The 14,004-nt window shown below is 42.9% G+C and overlaps 1 protein-coding gene across 1 annotated transcript in view; it reads left to right on the top strand.

Moving 5' to 3' along the window:
- The first annotated feature begins 5,116 nt into the window (after positions 1-5,116).
- Positions 5,117-14,004, top strand: part of CDHR5 (cadherin related family member 5) — a 30,173-nt gene continuing 21,285 nt past the window's right edge. The window contains exons 1-5 of the mRNA XM_063118403.1: positions 5,117-5,195; positions 5,977-6,158; positions 8,074-8,124; positions 10,471-10,563; positions 13,418-13,516. Coding sequence (XP_062974473.1) covers positions 5,117-5,195; positions 5,977-6,158; positions 8,074-8,124; positions 10,471-10,563; positions 13,418-13,516 — 504 coding nt within the window. The remainder of the gene's footprint in view (positions 5,196-5,976; positions 6,159-8,073; positions 8,125-10,470; positions 10,564-13,417; positions 13,517-14,004) is intronic.

Below are 14,004 nucleotides of genomic sequence, written 5' to 3'. Positions count from 1 at the left end.
CCCTGCAGAAGGGAAACCTCAGAGTTTAGGAGGAATGTGGCACCAACTTGGTGCCGTGAAGGCGGGGCCCAGTTAAATGAATTCAGTGTTCATTCAGAGGGGCTGACAGGTGTCGGTGAGCCTGGGGACACAGCTGTAGAATCAGGGAAAAGGCTCAGTAAACCACAGGATCAGGTAGGACTGGGGTTACCATGATCCAGAGCAGCCTTCCCCAATGCGGTGACCTCCAAATGACTTGGGCTACAACTCCCATCATCCTCAACCAGCATGGCCAACACCTCTGGCAAGCATAGGGTTATGGAAGTCTGATCAAGAGCTGCCAGATTTAGTGGCTATGATTCATAGGAGTGCTGTGTTCCAGGAATGCCAGCAAATTATGATTGCATGATATTTTACTCGCCTTTCTTTGGTGACAGTTTTTCAGGCCAAGAAGGAAAGGAAGCTGCTCAGATGATTAGCCGCTCGATTTGCCAGCTGATTGCAGAAGCAGCTCCTGGAGCAGTTGCTGAAGAAAATCAGGAATGAAGCATCCAACACTGGGAGGATTCTCCTATAAGAAAATTGCCACTTCTGTTTTTCCTGCGTAAATGAAGTGACTTTGAGCAAACAAACTGCTAAACTATGCAAATAACTTAGTAAGGGGGTCTACATCAATCAAGGGAAATGGGACTTGCTTAGGATGTGGTAGATTCGGTCATTCAGAGGACATCTCATGATAGAGTCTAGAATTCTGTATCTCTATCTTGTCTTTGACTTCTCCAAAATCTAATAAAGGAACTGTAGCTCAATTTGTGGCTTATTAGTATTTTGCGCATAGTATTGGATAATCGCTCACAAAGGAAATCAAGCTACCTTGTAAACTAGGCACATAGCCCTTAAATTAGGCTCTCAGGACATTGCCTCTGTCCTGGCTTCAAAAAGTGACAAAATGTATAGCAAATGCAGTTGTGCTCATCCACCTGGAAAATCTTGAAAAGTTGCTTCAGGCATGAAAAAACATTGGAGAATCTTTCTTCGATGTATATTTGCATGTTGGGTAAGGAATCTCAGTTTACCTTCCCAAATGCAAATGCTAACACTTCCTGGGATGTGAGCTATGCACAGCAGGGAGAATCAATCACACCCAGAAGAACAGCATTTGCTAGCCTAGCTAGTTATTGGGTTACTATGCCCCACGAGTCCACTGGAAATCCTCTGACATGGCAGGCAGCACACATGGAAAGGAGACCATATGGAAAGGAGGGCAGGGCTCCTGCAGCATTAACTGTTGTGATGAAGAGGGAATTTTATCAGGTGCTACATGCATACAAATGGCACCTGCTGAAATTCCCTTTTCTATACAACTGTTAAAGATACAGGAGCCCTGTCCTCTTTTCCATATGGTCACCCTATTGTGGCTTGTTAACCATCCTGAACAACTCAACAACAAACTATGGGTTCTCAAGGTGGCTTGTTTGAGAGAAAAAAGCCACAGTGCATGGTTATCAAGCAACTCTGCAGAAAATATCTTGGGCTCAAACTGCACACCAACCCACAGTTCAACAAGCAATCCATAGTATGGGTTAGCGTGTTGTGCAAATCTAGTCATTCAGTTGTGTATCCTCAGATGTTGAGCAATCAAGTGGGGTAAACTGACCTCTTCGGCTCAGTGATTTTTGTTACTACATCACCTTGCTGCTCAAGCCACTCTAGAAAAATCCCAGATGCTTTGTTTCCCCACCCCTACCCCCACCCCCATGGAATGTGGTTTAAAGTAGCATGGCTGGGAAGTTGGAGGTCTTTTTTTCTGTCAAAACATGCCTAGGATTTTGCCCTCAGTGGGGTTATTCTGAATGATCTCGCAGCCTCCCTACCTTCCTCAGCCCTGTGACTCTGTCATTGTAAAAAAGACTGCTAAAGATGCCTAAACTGGTTGGATAAGTTTAGCCCAGCAGATCTGTTTTGTAGGGAGAAAGGCACTGAGGGGTCTTCTCCTGCTGGCCTTTGCATGACTAACGAAAGGACCAGAGAGTTTCTGGAAGAGGAATTGCCTCCCCGCACCCGCCCAGTTAGCAAGCAGTTCCCAGGAACCTGATTCTGAAGGAGGAAGCCCTTTTCCGTCAAAAGGTTGAAATCGTTTTTCTGGTGTGGGGGAGTCTGCTGCTGACTTCAGCAGATCAATAAAGCCTGCCTGTAGTCCTTTGTTGACAGGAATGATTAAAGAAACACCAAAAAGTGCTTTAAAACTTGAAGATGTTGGCGCAGCATGGGAGAAGCAGACGTACAGAGGCTTGCTGCATTTTAAAACCTAACTACAAAGTACTGACAAGCCTTTTCCCATGGGAAAAGATTTAATAGAGGCAGGAGGGAAATGGCCCCAAAGGGAGGATCGTCTGGCATGGTGGATGATCACAAACAGTGTCATGACCTTCACGATGGTTTTTATGGGAATTTGGAGAAGAAATGCTCTGTTGTTCCTTCATGCATACCTCAGCCCAGACTTTCAAAGCCCATATAGTTGTTATGATCAAAATGTTGAGAATCAAATAGGTCACTCCCATGGAATTTTATTTTGAAATAAAGTTGGAAAAATGGGTAACAAAAAAGAACACCACACATAACGGTACAACAGTATTATAATCTTTAGGACATCATGAATATGCTTGATGGAGAGCTAGAGTAAAATAGTGAAAGAGAAGCTCACTGATGAAGGAAAGTTTGGATTTCACATCCTGGGCTAGATCTACACTACTACTTTAGAGCGGTATTGAAATGCACTGATAATTGTTGGGGCACATTACACATTCCATATACCACTTTCATAGGCCCTTTCTACACCTAAGGATTATCCCAGGCAAATGGAGGGATCGTCCCTGCTTGCTCCCGGGATCCCCTGTGTGTCATTTGGATGCACAGGGATGATCCCGGGACGATATTATTATTATTATTATTATTATTATTATTATTATTATTATTAATTTATTTATTTATTTATTTATATAGCACCATCAGTGTACATGGTGCTGTACAGAGTAAAACAGTAAATCCTGTAAAAAAAGGCAGGTGTAGAAACGGCCATAGTGTTATTTCCTGCCTTTTATTCAAAATACTGCAACAAATGTCACTGTGTGTCCTATGAGGTATATATGCACAAGAGGGATATAGCGGTACCATGATGGGATCATAATGATTTGACACAAGTTGTAGATTTGGCTATGTGCAGGGGTGCGCATGTGTGTGAGAGACAGGATGGAGAGATCTTCCTTGCAGTCATGCGCTCTTGCAGGAAGGATTTTGCCTTAATCCCAAAAGTGGTTGTGTTTTCTCAGTCATGAACAGTGGTCAAACCATGGCTCTCAGGGACACTGGCCAGGAGCTCTGACATCATCTGCCACTGTCATCCCTCAGAATTTCCTGTTCTCTCTGAGCTAGCTAAGCTGCAATCCTCTCAATAGCTGGGGTGCGGGGTAAGGAATTTTCTCTAGTAGCAATATATTTGTAATTCAAAGAATTTGGGGCTGGCTTCCTCTTCAATGGGTGATTAAGCCTTACAAAAGACCCACTCCTGGTGGAGATCAAAACTGCAAGAAGTGGTTTGTTGCTATGGACAGGGCCGGTGCTACCATAGAGGCCACTCAGGTGGCCGCCTAGAGCGCCAAGCTCAGAGGGGTGCCGGGCACAGTGCAGCACTCATGTGCGTTGGCTGTGAGCCGGCCCGGCCCGAGGATTCAGCTGGGCCTGGGCGGGCGACATGGCGCCCCGCGCCCGCCCAGTCGAAGCAAAGCCAGGGACACTGGGGTGGGGGTGGGGCGGCTCCACGTTCGGACTTCCGGAATGCGCCTGGAAGAGAGAGGGGGAGAGAGAGAGAGAGAGAGAGAATGTATGGGTGAATGGGGTGCATCATGGGGTCTTTGAGTGAATGCATGTGTTCATGCATGTGTTTGTTTGGCATGAGTGATGCTGAGTGTGTGTGCACGTGCGTGTGTGAGTTGGGGAGGGGGATGATTTGGAGGTGATATTCCTATTAAATAATGCATTTTAGACTCATCAACATTCCTTTCCAATTTGTTTGCTATAATTGGCATGGCGTATTTCTTGCACTTTAAAATAAATTTAGCAGTTTCAAGTTTTGTGCTTATTTTTTCCAGGTAACATATGTTCTTAAAAATCACGGTTGGCGTTTTGGGGGGTGGGGTGGGGGTGAAAGTAGCTCACATTGCCTAGGGCGCAAAATAGCATGGGACCGGCCCTGGCTATGGATCAGGACAGCTGCCTAAATTCTGGCACTCTCTCTGGGGTGTGTGGCTACTGGGACTGTCATGATGAGTACCTGTACTTCAAAATTTACTACTGCAAGACTGGTAGTGAGGTAAAGATAGGCCCTTTCTACACCTAAGGATTATCCCAGTCAAATGGAAGGATCGTCCCTGCCTGTTCCTGGGATCTCCTGTGTGTCATTTGGATGCACAGGGATGATCCCGGGACAATCCCGGGGGGGAAAGGCAGGTGTAGAAATGGCCATACTCTCTGAATGCCCAGAGTGATGTTCAACTTCATTATTGCTTTATATGTTGCAGGGCTGAGCTCAGATATTAAACCCTGTCTGTGCATTCTGACTCAGAATGGCACCCCACTTCCTGGTGTTTAAGCTTCCTGTTAACTGAATGTTTTGGATGTCCATTAGCCCATTCAAATATTTCATGCCCAGAGGGTAGCATTGAGGAGATGGGTCCCCCTGTTCGATTCAGCATCACCCATTCCCATTTGGTTCTGGGCATTTGCATGTGATTTCTAAGGCTACAATCCTAAACATGTTGACCAGGGAGTAAGTCTCATTGAACTCAGTGGAATGTACAACTCAGTAGATATGCACAGGATTGCACTGCATAGCGGGAATTATCCAACCTCCAAGGTAAAACAAATGGCTCATTGCATTCAGTAACTGGCACCAGTGAAAAGTCATAAATAAGTGAATCAATAAACTAGGATGCAAAGGTTAATGACTGTGTCAGCTCAGTGTCGTTTGCACCATTATTTCCTCATAGAACAGTGATGTGAAGATCCATTGTAACAATACATGAAAAAAAGTGGATAATTCTGCTTCCTCTAATTTTTGGATTTCTTTTCCAACGGCTTGATGGATTTCTTCAGTCACTTCTGTATCTGCATGCTCTTCTTCTTGGTATCAGTAACTCCTCTTCAGGCAGTGGGTGAAAGTAAGTATGTCCTTTGGGTTTATTGGTTGGATTTTAAAAGCAAAGCGATGAATGAGGAACCATGTTAATATATACCAACAGAAAAACAAGAGCCACAGGGACTCTCAGTGTGCAATGCAAGACTGTACATACTTTCTTCTTGAGAGTTAAGTCCCATCATATAAGTGTGCACGGAAGTACAGCTTGTATCCTCCTTAACTCAAGCAGAGATCTTTGTCAGGGGCAGAATCTATATAATCTTTCTATTTTTTTTAAGAAAATAAGTATATTTAACAGATCTTTGCTTGGGCAGATTAAGGCTAGATAAACATTTTCAGAAACGTAGGCCAAAACAAGAGGCAATTTCAAAAGGAAACTAAAAGTTTTGTTTAATAATATTTTATGTAACAAATTTAAATAATTAATTTAGAATGAAATGTATGAATAAGAATAATTTTACATCATGCTCGGAATAAGGAATTCAATTCCTAAATTTGTTATGATTTTGCATTTGTCCCAAATTATAAGATTGTAGACTCTAGAAAGATGTTGGCAAGTTTAATGATCTTGTAACAATGGAAAGGCTGAGCGATTACGGATCTGTGATGCAGATTGTCTCACACCTACCTATTGCCATGTTACATAAAACGTCCTATGAAGAATTTAGAGGCTGTCAACTCGCAGACAAAATGGTGGACTAGAATACGAAGTTCTAGTTGAATTCATGGTGACACAATTTACAGTTTCTGTTCAGTAGGTTTGTGATATCACTGATACAAGGTATTTTCTTTTGTTTCACTAGCCTGCTCAGTAGACAAAACCGTTCTTAATATACAGGAGAACAATGCTGCAGGGCTTGTGGTTACCAATATTACAGCTGCTCCCGATACCACAGTAGAAATTGATCCTGCAAAAGACACACAATTTCAGTGGTTTGAGATAAAGGGCTCGCAACTTATCCTGAAATATTCAGTGGATTTTGAGGTAACTGATTGGAAAAAAGATACATAAGTATGATTGGGATTCAATGGCACAATGCTATCCAGCCAGTCAGGCCCCTATCCCGAGATGTCATGATATTGGGACCTAAGGTGTGTGTGAGGTGGGAGCGAATTAGTACAGTACAGCTAGAAGCTAAATACAAATAGCTAAATATTAGGGTGACCACATGAAAAGGAGGACAGCCCTGCCTTCTTTTGTATCTGGTCACTCTAGTATACCTCCTGCAGCTTTAACAGTTGTGATGAAGAGGGCATTTCACCAGGGGCTGCATGCATACAAATGACACCTGCTGAAATTCCCTTTTCTATACAACTGTTAAAGACGCAGGAGCCCTGTCCTTTTCATCTGGTCACCATATGGTAACATTTTTCAAGAGTAATGAATATTAATTAAGTAAAATGTGAATATTAGTGCTTTGTGCTTGTCAGTTATCTCAGTGCTTTTGTACTCATTGGGCAAAAATCTGACAAGCCAGTGCACAGACTTACCTGAGTAAATTAGGTAAAAAACCCACTGCTGTACTTTGTTATATCTCCATAAGTAATTGAGCTACCAAAGTTAATTTTTATTAACTTCAGAGAAGAGACTGTTCAGAGAAGGGACTTTGAATACATGGAGCCGTGCTTCCACAGGCCCCAATGTGACCTCGGCTTGAGCTCCCCCATTACAATCTGCAGGAGAGGCCCTGATCTGGGAGGCAACTCTCATGCAGTAACATCATCAACAGGAAGAAGCAGGGCCTTTACAGTGGTAGTTCCTGGGCTTTTCAACATAAGGCTTTTAACCCACCTCTTTGCCAAGGCTTCCAGATTCTTTATGGCATTAAGATCAGGTTCTTAATCTGATTTTTCCTGTGGGGTTTCTTTCTTTCCCTTTTTGTATGTTCCATTATACAACCACTAGGTGGTGCTGTGTTACAGAAGAACTGAGCAAATACCCTAGGGTTTCATGCCACCTTTCATGGATATACCAGAAAAAAACACATACGCTAAAGTGGTTGCAAAGTCTGGGAGGGGCCCTGAAGGATATGATATTGTGAAAAGCACCCACAAACTGCTGTGAGTGAGGAATCATGAGTGTACAATAAATGCTTTTTGTAGAAAGGCTCCCTGTTGTGTGGAACATTCTCAGATGCTTACCACTTTTCATCCTCTTTTGCCATTCAGAAGCAAGTTAAAATAATTTTGTTTGTTTAAGAATACAGACTTGTGCACTTGTTAATGGAGCACAAGACCACAAATGCGGGCAAACTAGCACAGAGGCTTTCATGGGTAAATTAGATAGAAAATAGATTGCCATACTTTCATGTATCCACAGAAATAAACGAGCAGTCAATGTTCATTTTTAGAAGTAAGGCCACAGCTAGACCTAAGGTTTATCCTGGGATCATCCAGGGTTCGCCCCTGCCTGAGCACTGGATCCCCTGTGTGTCACCTAGATGAACAGGTTTGACCCCTGGACAATCCAGGGATAAACTTTAGGTCTAGCTATGGCCTCAGCTGGATGTTTAGAGAAGGGACTTAGACTACCCTGGAGGGAACTGTGTCTGTAACTTTGGCTTGAGGGAGCACCAGTCGCCCAATCCCCCATTACAATCTGTAGAACAGGCCCTGCTCTGAGAGGCAATTCCCATGTTTTAGCATCATCAACAGCAAAGAGCAGGGCCATTACAGTGGTAGATCCTATTGTGTGGAACTTTCTAAGATGCTCACTATTGCTTGTCCTTTTGCCATTCTGAGACAAGTTAAAATCACTTTGTTTAAGAATGCAGACCTGTGCACTTATTACTGAAGCCCAAGGGAACAAATACTTGTGAATCAGCTTGTATGTAAGAAAAACAGCTTTACAATGCACGCTATAAATTATTATATTTGCTTCTTCTTCTTTTTAAATGCAGAATATAACAGTGCTAGTTGTAGAACTAGCATGCCTTAGAGGGGACATCAAAGTGAGTAATATTTTAAATTGTATTCCTTCATATTATTGTTAGATGCTGCAGAAGCACAATGGAAGAAACCTCTTTCATAGTGCTCCTCCAGATCAATGGTTTTGTGTGTTGTGAACCCCTATTTCAGGTCAAGACCTCTATAAATTTCCCCTTCTCCTCTGATGAGTTCTCTTGTGTTTGTACTCAGATCACTGGTGTGTGTACATCTTACTCAACATGGCAAGCATAAGATAGGTTTCCAAAGACGTCACTCAAAATGTTCACACATCTATTGCAGCAATGCTGTTTATGCTTCAAGGGTCTTGCTTGGGATTTTCCACAGTCATACTGACCAAGTTAGAAAATTGGTCTCCCTAGACTAGTACTGTTGACATTGGTTGGCAATGGCTGTCCAGAGTTTCAGTCTTTCCCAACTCTGCCTGGAGATGCTGGGATTGAACCTGGGACCTTCGGCATGCAAAGCAGGGACTCTACCACGGAGCTGCTGCTCCACAGAGCTGCTTCTGAGGGGTTTCCCGTATTTGATCTCACCTGGACCCTGACTATATATGGAAGATGAGACAGCTTTGAAAAATAATGCATCTACATGTGCAAAGTCCCCTCACTAACAACTCACTGGCTCCATTCACATGTAAAAGCAGCAAATTGTGGGTTGATTAATGCATGATTTCCCTCCATTATGTGTGATCTGTGTCACTGTACTCCCACTCAGTAGAAGGCTGATAAGCCGGATGAGAATTCAATTGCTAGCAGCAAGTGAAAAACGCTAGCAGTGCCCATGGTCATGAAACCACAGCCTGCAAGGTTTCGAATGAGAAGTCAACCCTGAAGTTCAGGCCTTTTGATCCTACGTTAGCTTACATTTTCATTCCCACTAGCCCTGTGGGGGGGGGAGTAAGTACGGTTGGAAAGTACAATTCACATGCATGAGCGAGGGTGGTGGTTAGGGGAACTAGAGAGAGGAGAGGTTTAACAGAACCACTGCAAGTGGGCATGCCACCTGACTACAGAACCACACGGCACCATGTGGTTCTGTTTCCCACCCACCCCTCTGTACTTAGCAGACATATACTGTAACTGTGCAGTCTACTGTGCATCCCGGCCTCCTCTGCAATGGAAATGAGCTCTCCATTTCAAAAATACAAAAACAAATGCCCCCATGACCCTAGAGAAGCTCTGTGACAGCAAGCCTGCCACATGTCGCAGTAAGCAACCCCGGGGTCCTTAAATCTACTGCAGTGGGATGGTTACTGAGAGTGGTTCCTTATCCGTTGTGGTAGCATTTTTCTCCCCCCACATAACACACCAAACCACCATAGTTAGACCAAAGCCCTTAACTAGGGTGGATTAGCGTAACGTCTGAACAGCCATTGATCTTAGAATGGTTGTACAAGGTTGTTTGTATGCTACACACTGCAGTGAATAACAGAGAAATTACCACAGAGAAGAGTGAGGAAGGAAACAGCATTTTGCCACTTTCTATCTTTTTTGTTATGTGTGATTCATTTGCCAGGTAACATTTGTTGATGGAATACTCATTAATGAAAACTTGTTTGCAGACGGTGCACATATTTAGGGCTAAACTAGATGTGATACCAATTGACAGAATTGGTGCCAATGGGATCATTCCTCTCCCATTATAAATATCAGGTTCATGATGCGGGGAGGTTCTGATCTGTATCATAGTGGAGGAAAACAAAGGAATAAAGCCTCCAGCTTCCCATCTGTGGTAGCACTCTGGCTCTCCCTCCACCTGTCAGCTATTTCGTCAAGAAAAATCGTTCATGCCAGGGAAAATTATGACCGGATTCACATGTAATGACAATCCAGAGTATGGGTTGAGGATGGGTTGTTGAATACTGGCTTGTTGCTACATTTGAACCTGGAGTGATTGGTTAACTATGGGTTATTAACCATGAACAACCCAGGAAGAAAACCAATGGTTTGTTGTTGGCTTGTGTACTCTAAGTTGTGGTTAGGTGTAAACCCAGAACCATGGTTTGCTCATGGGTTGTTTCGCTACAGTAGAGATGAAAGGCAAGAGTGGTTAAAAAAACTCCAAAAATCTATTGCTCTACATGCCAGTTCTACAGTGCTGCAAATTTGGGATACAAGGAGTAAGTGAGCAAAGGAAGGAGGAATCAAACACTTCAGTAATTGGGGAAAAAAATAACCTGTGCTTTGAGTGATAATTTAGCAGACAAATCATAGGTAAACTCTGGGTAAAGCAACAACTCACATTCTGGGTTGTCATCACCAGCTTAATAGAATTATATAGTGTTCTTGATTTTCAAGTTCTGAACAATCAACCAACTTCTATCCTTATTCTGTTTTATTCACCACCAGGTAGAGAGTTTGACAGTGGTAGTGATAATTGACAATGTGAACGACAACCGTCCCATCTTTGAAGAAACTAACATCACTGTCCACGTTAGTGAGGTAAGCAAATTTATTCATATGCCACTATAATGAAAGGTAATGGGTCATAATTTCAATTCTTATAGAATCATAATCTTGAAAGAAGAAGAACTTCTATTATCAATAATGAAGTATATGCATTAAGTACTTAAATGAAAGGGTAACACAATCAAGAAGAAACCATAATTAACTCCAAACCAAATATCGTGCAAATATGTATGTATGTACTATTGCATTTATATCCCGCCTTTTTTCTTCCAAGGAACCCAAGGTGGTGTACATAATCTTCCTCCTCTCCATTTTATCCTCACAACAACCCTGTGAGGTGGGTTGGGCTGAGAGTCTGTGACTAGCCCAAAGTCACCCAGTGGGTTTCCATGGCCGAGTGGGGACTAGAACCTGGATCTTCCAACTCCCAGTCCAACACTTTAGCCACTACACCACAGTGGCCAAGTTTCCTGACAACACCAAATTATTTAAGGTTGTTAAAACACAAAGGGATTGTGAAGCGCTTCAAAGGGATCTCTCCAAGCTAGGAGACTGGGCATCCAAATGGCAGATGCAGTTCAATGTAAGCAAGTGTAAGGTGCTGCACGTTGGGGCAAAAAGAAACCCAACTTCAAGTATAACCTGATGGGATCTGAGCTGGTGGTGACCAAACAAGAAAGAGATCTTGGGATTGTGGTGGACAGCTCGATGAAAATGTCCACCCAGTGTGCGCCCGCTATAAAGAAGGCAAACTCCATGTTAGGCATTATAAGAAAAGGAATTGAGAATAAAGTGGCCAGTATCAAACTGCCCTTATACAAATCTATGGTGTGACCACACTTAGAATACTTTGTACAGTTCTGGTCCCCACACCTAAAAAAAGGGTATTATAGAGCTGGAAAAAGTGCAGAAAAGGGCAATTAAAATGATGAAGGGGCTGGAGCATCTCCCCTATGAGGGAAAGTTACATCAACTAGGATTGTTTAGCTTGGAAAAAGGAGGGTAAGGAGAGACATGATAGAGGTGTACAAAATTATGCATGGTGTGGAGAAGGTGGATAGGGAGACATTTTCCCCCTCTCTCAAAATACTAGAACCTGGGGACATCCCATGAAGCTGATTGGTGGGAGATCCAGGGCAAATAAAAAGAAGTACTTCTTCACACAGCACATAGTTAAATTATGGAATTCACTACCACAAGATGTAGTGATGGCCACCAATTTGGATGGCTTTAAAAGGGGGTTGGATAAATTCCTGGAGGTGAAGGCTATCAATGGCTACTAGCCCTGATGGTTGTGTGCTATCGCCATTATTCGAGGCAGTAAGCCTGTGTGCACCAGTTGCTGGGGAACATGGGTGGGAGGGTGCTGTTGCACCATGCCCTGCTTGTTGGTCCCTTGCCGATGGCTGGTTGGCCACTTTGTGAACAGAGTGCTGGACTAGATGGACCCTTGGTCTTTTCCAGCATGGCACTTCTTATGTTCTTAATGTTAACTAAAGGGAGCAATAACTGTATTTATATACTTCGTAAATTTCAAAGGTCTTCATCACTATCCCAAACATAGAATCTTCCTAAAATTAATATTAAAAATGCTGTAGCCAAACACATTGACTTTATTTTAAGCACTTCTCAGATTCCTCTCCACCTACGAGAAGTTGCTATATATCCATCCAATAACTTTCCATTTCACAGAGATTCTTCTTTGTTTTTGTCACTTGGTGTAATGTATGAAGAAGCTGATGTGGTGCACTGGTTAGAAGCTAAGATGAGGAAGACCAGGGCAGGATCTACACTTCTGCTTTTTAATGGTTCATACCAGTGTTGACAACTTTTGGTGCCCAGGGCACGTTCCATACCACTTTCAAATCGTTTTCAATGTGTCATATCCTGCTTGGTGTAGATCTGGCCCAGGGTTCACACAACATGTTAACCTGCCATGTCTGATCACAACATGTTTTCTGCATGTTGTGGTTTGTTAACCATGCAGTGTGGTTTACTTTTCTCGAACAAATTACCTTAACAATCCATGGTTTGTTGTTGGGTTGTCCAGGGTGGTTAACAAGCCACACTGCATGGTTAATGAACGTGTTGCGTTCAGACAACATGATAACCCACCCTGTGGAAAAAGCAGTGGGTGCAAACAACATGATAGCCCACCCTATGGGGAAAGCATTGCATTCAGACAACACAATAATCCATGGTTCAGCAACAACCCACACTGGGTGGGTCAGCATGTTGTGTAAGCCCAGCCCCCATGTAGCCATGAAGTTCAGTGGGTGAATTTGAACCAGCCACTACCTCTCAGCCTAACCTACCTCACAGGATTGTTCTGAGGATAATATGTATGTGAGAGAGGAAGAGAACATATGCAACCTTGAGCACTTTGGGGGAAGGATAGGATAGAACTGTATTTTTTAAAAATAATAATAATAAAGTTGTGTGTATGTGTAAAAGGATTTAGCATAAGTGCGGCTGAGTTTATATGACGAATTGTTTTATTATTATTTTGTAATAGGAGCCACTGAAAAGGCTGAACAGCTGCTACTGATGCTAATAGAGGCAAGGGCATTTTTGTTGGGATAGTTGCTTGGAAATTAAGCGTTGATCTTCCACCCACTACCCCATGGTCTGGAGGAAGCTCAGGCCTCCCTGGGGCTCTTATTTACATTTTTAAAATGTGCATATTAATTGCATTTAAACCATTAATATCACATTTTGTTTGGCCCTGAAAGACACCCCACCCCACCCCACCGCCGCCCTGGATTGCATTTGAATGTTTTGACTTGCCTTGGTTCTTTTGAGATCTAGTATATCTACATCTATCTTGTGTGAATTACATGTGACACATACAAAAAACTAAAACTTATGTTCCTTTCTCACCCCACAGGATACAAAAGTGAACACAATTGTTGTGCCCCAGGCTAATGTAACTGCTACTGATGCTGACTTTGATGTAATATCTTACAGACTTACAGGAAATCCAACAGTTAGTATCTATAGTTGAACTGAGCCCTTGGCATGGGGGAATATCAATTGCCAAATCAATTGCTAAATAAAATGTAAAGAGGCAGGAAAAAGTTCTTCCCTTCTGATGTGAGCTGGCAACTTCTTCCAGACAAGTGACTGCCAAAGCAGGTTGATCTGTCTTCTCTGGTGATCACTTATTGGTGGTAGGGGGAGGTGTGGAAAAGTGGGACAATGAAAGTCATGCAACCCTGTCCAACCTTGCTTGCCCCAAACATGTGGTCATTGCTTGCCAGAGAGGGTATTGCTATATTCATGACTTTGAGGGAGAGGGGGTGGAGCTATGGATTGGGACCAGTGGGTTTAAGTCCTTTTCTACAAGAGGTATTTATAATGCACATCATTCTCTATTCATGGCTGTTTATGGGTTCTTTAGATGAATTTGACCCTCCAGATTCACTTCTGTGCCTAATCAGCACTTTCAGTGAGGTTTTTTTTAGAGCAGGGAAA

Source organism: Elgaria multicarinata, chromosome 2 (genome assembly GCF_023053635.1).
Source record: "Elgaria multicarinata webbii isolate HBS135686 ecotype San Diego chromosome 2, rElgMul1.1.pri, whole genome shotgun sequence".
Classification (NCBI taxonomy): Eukaryota; Metazoa; Chordata; class Lepidosauria; order Squamata; family Anguidae; genus Elgaria; species Elgaria multicarinata.
The sequence above is the reverse complement of the archived record's forward strand: the minus strand, read 5'-3'. Positions and strand labels throughout refer to the sequence as shown.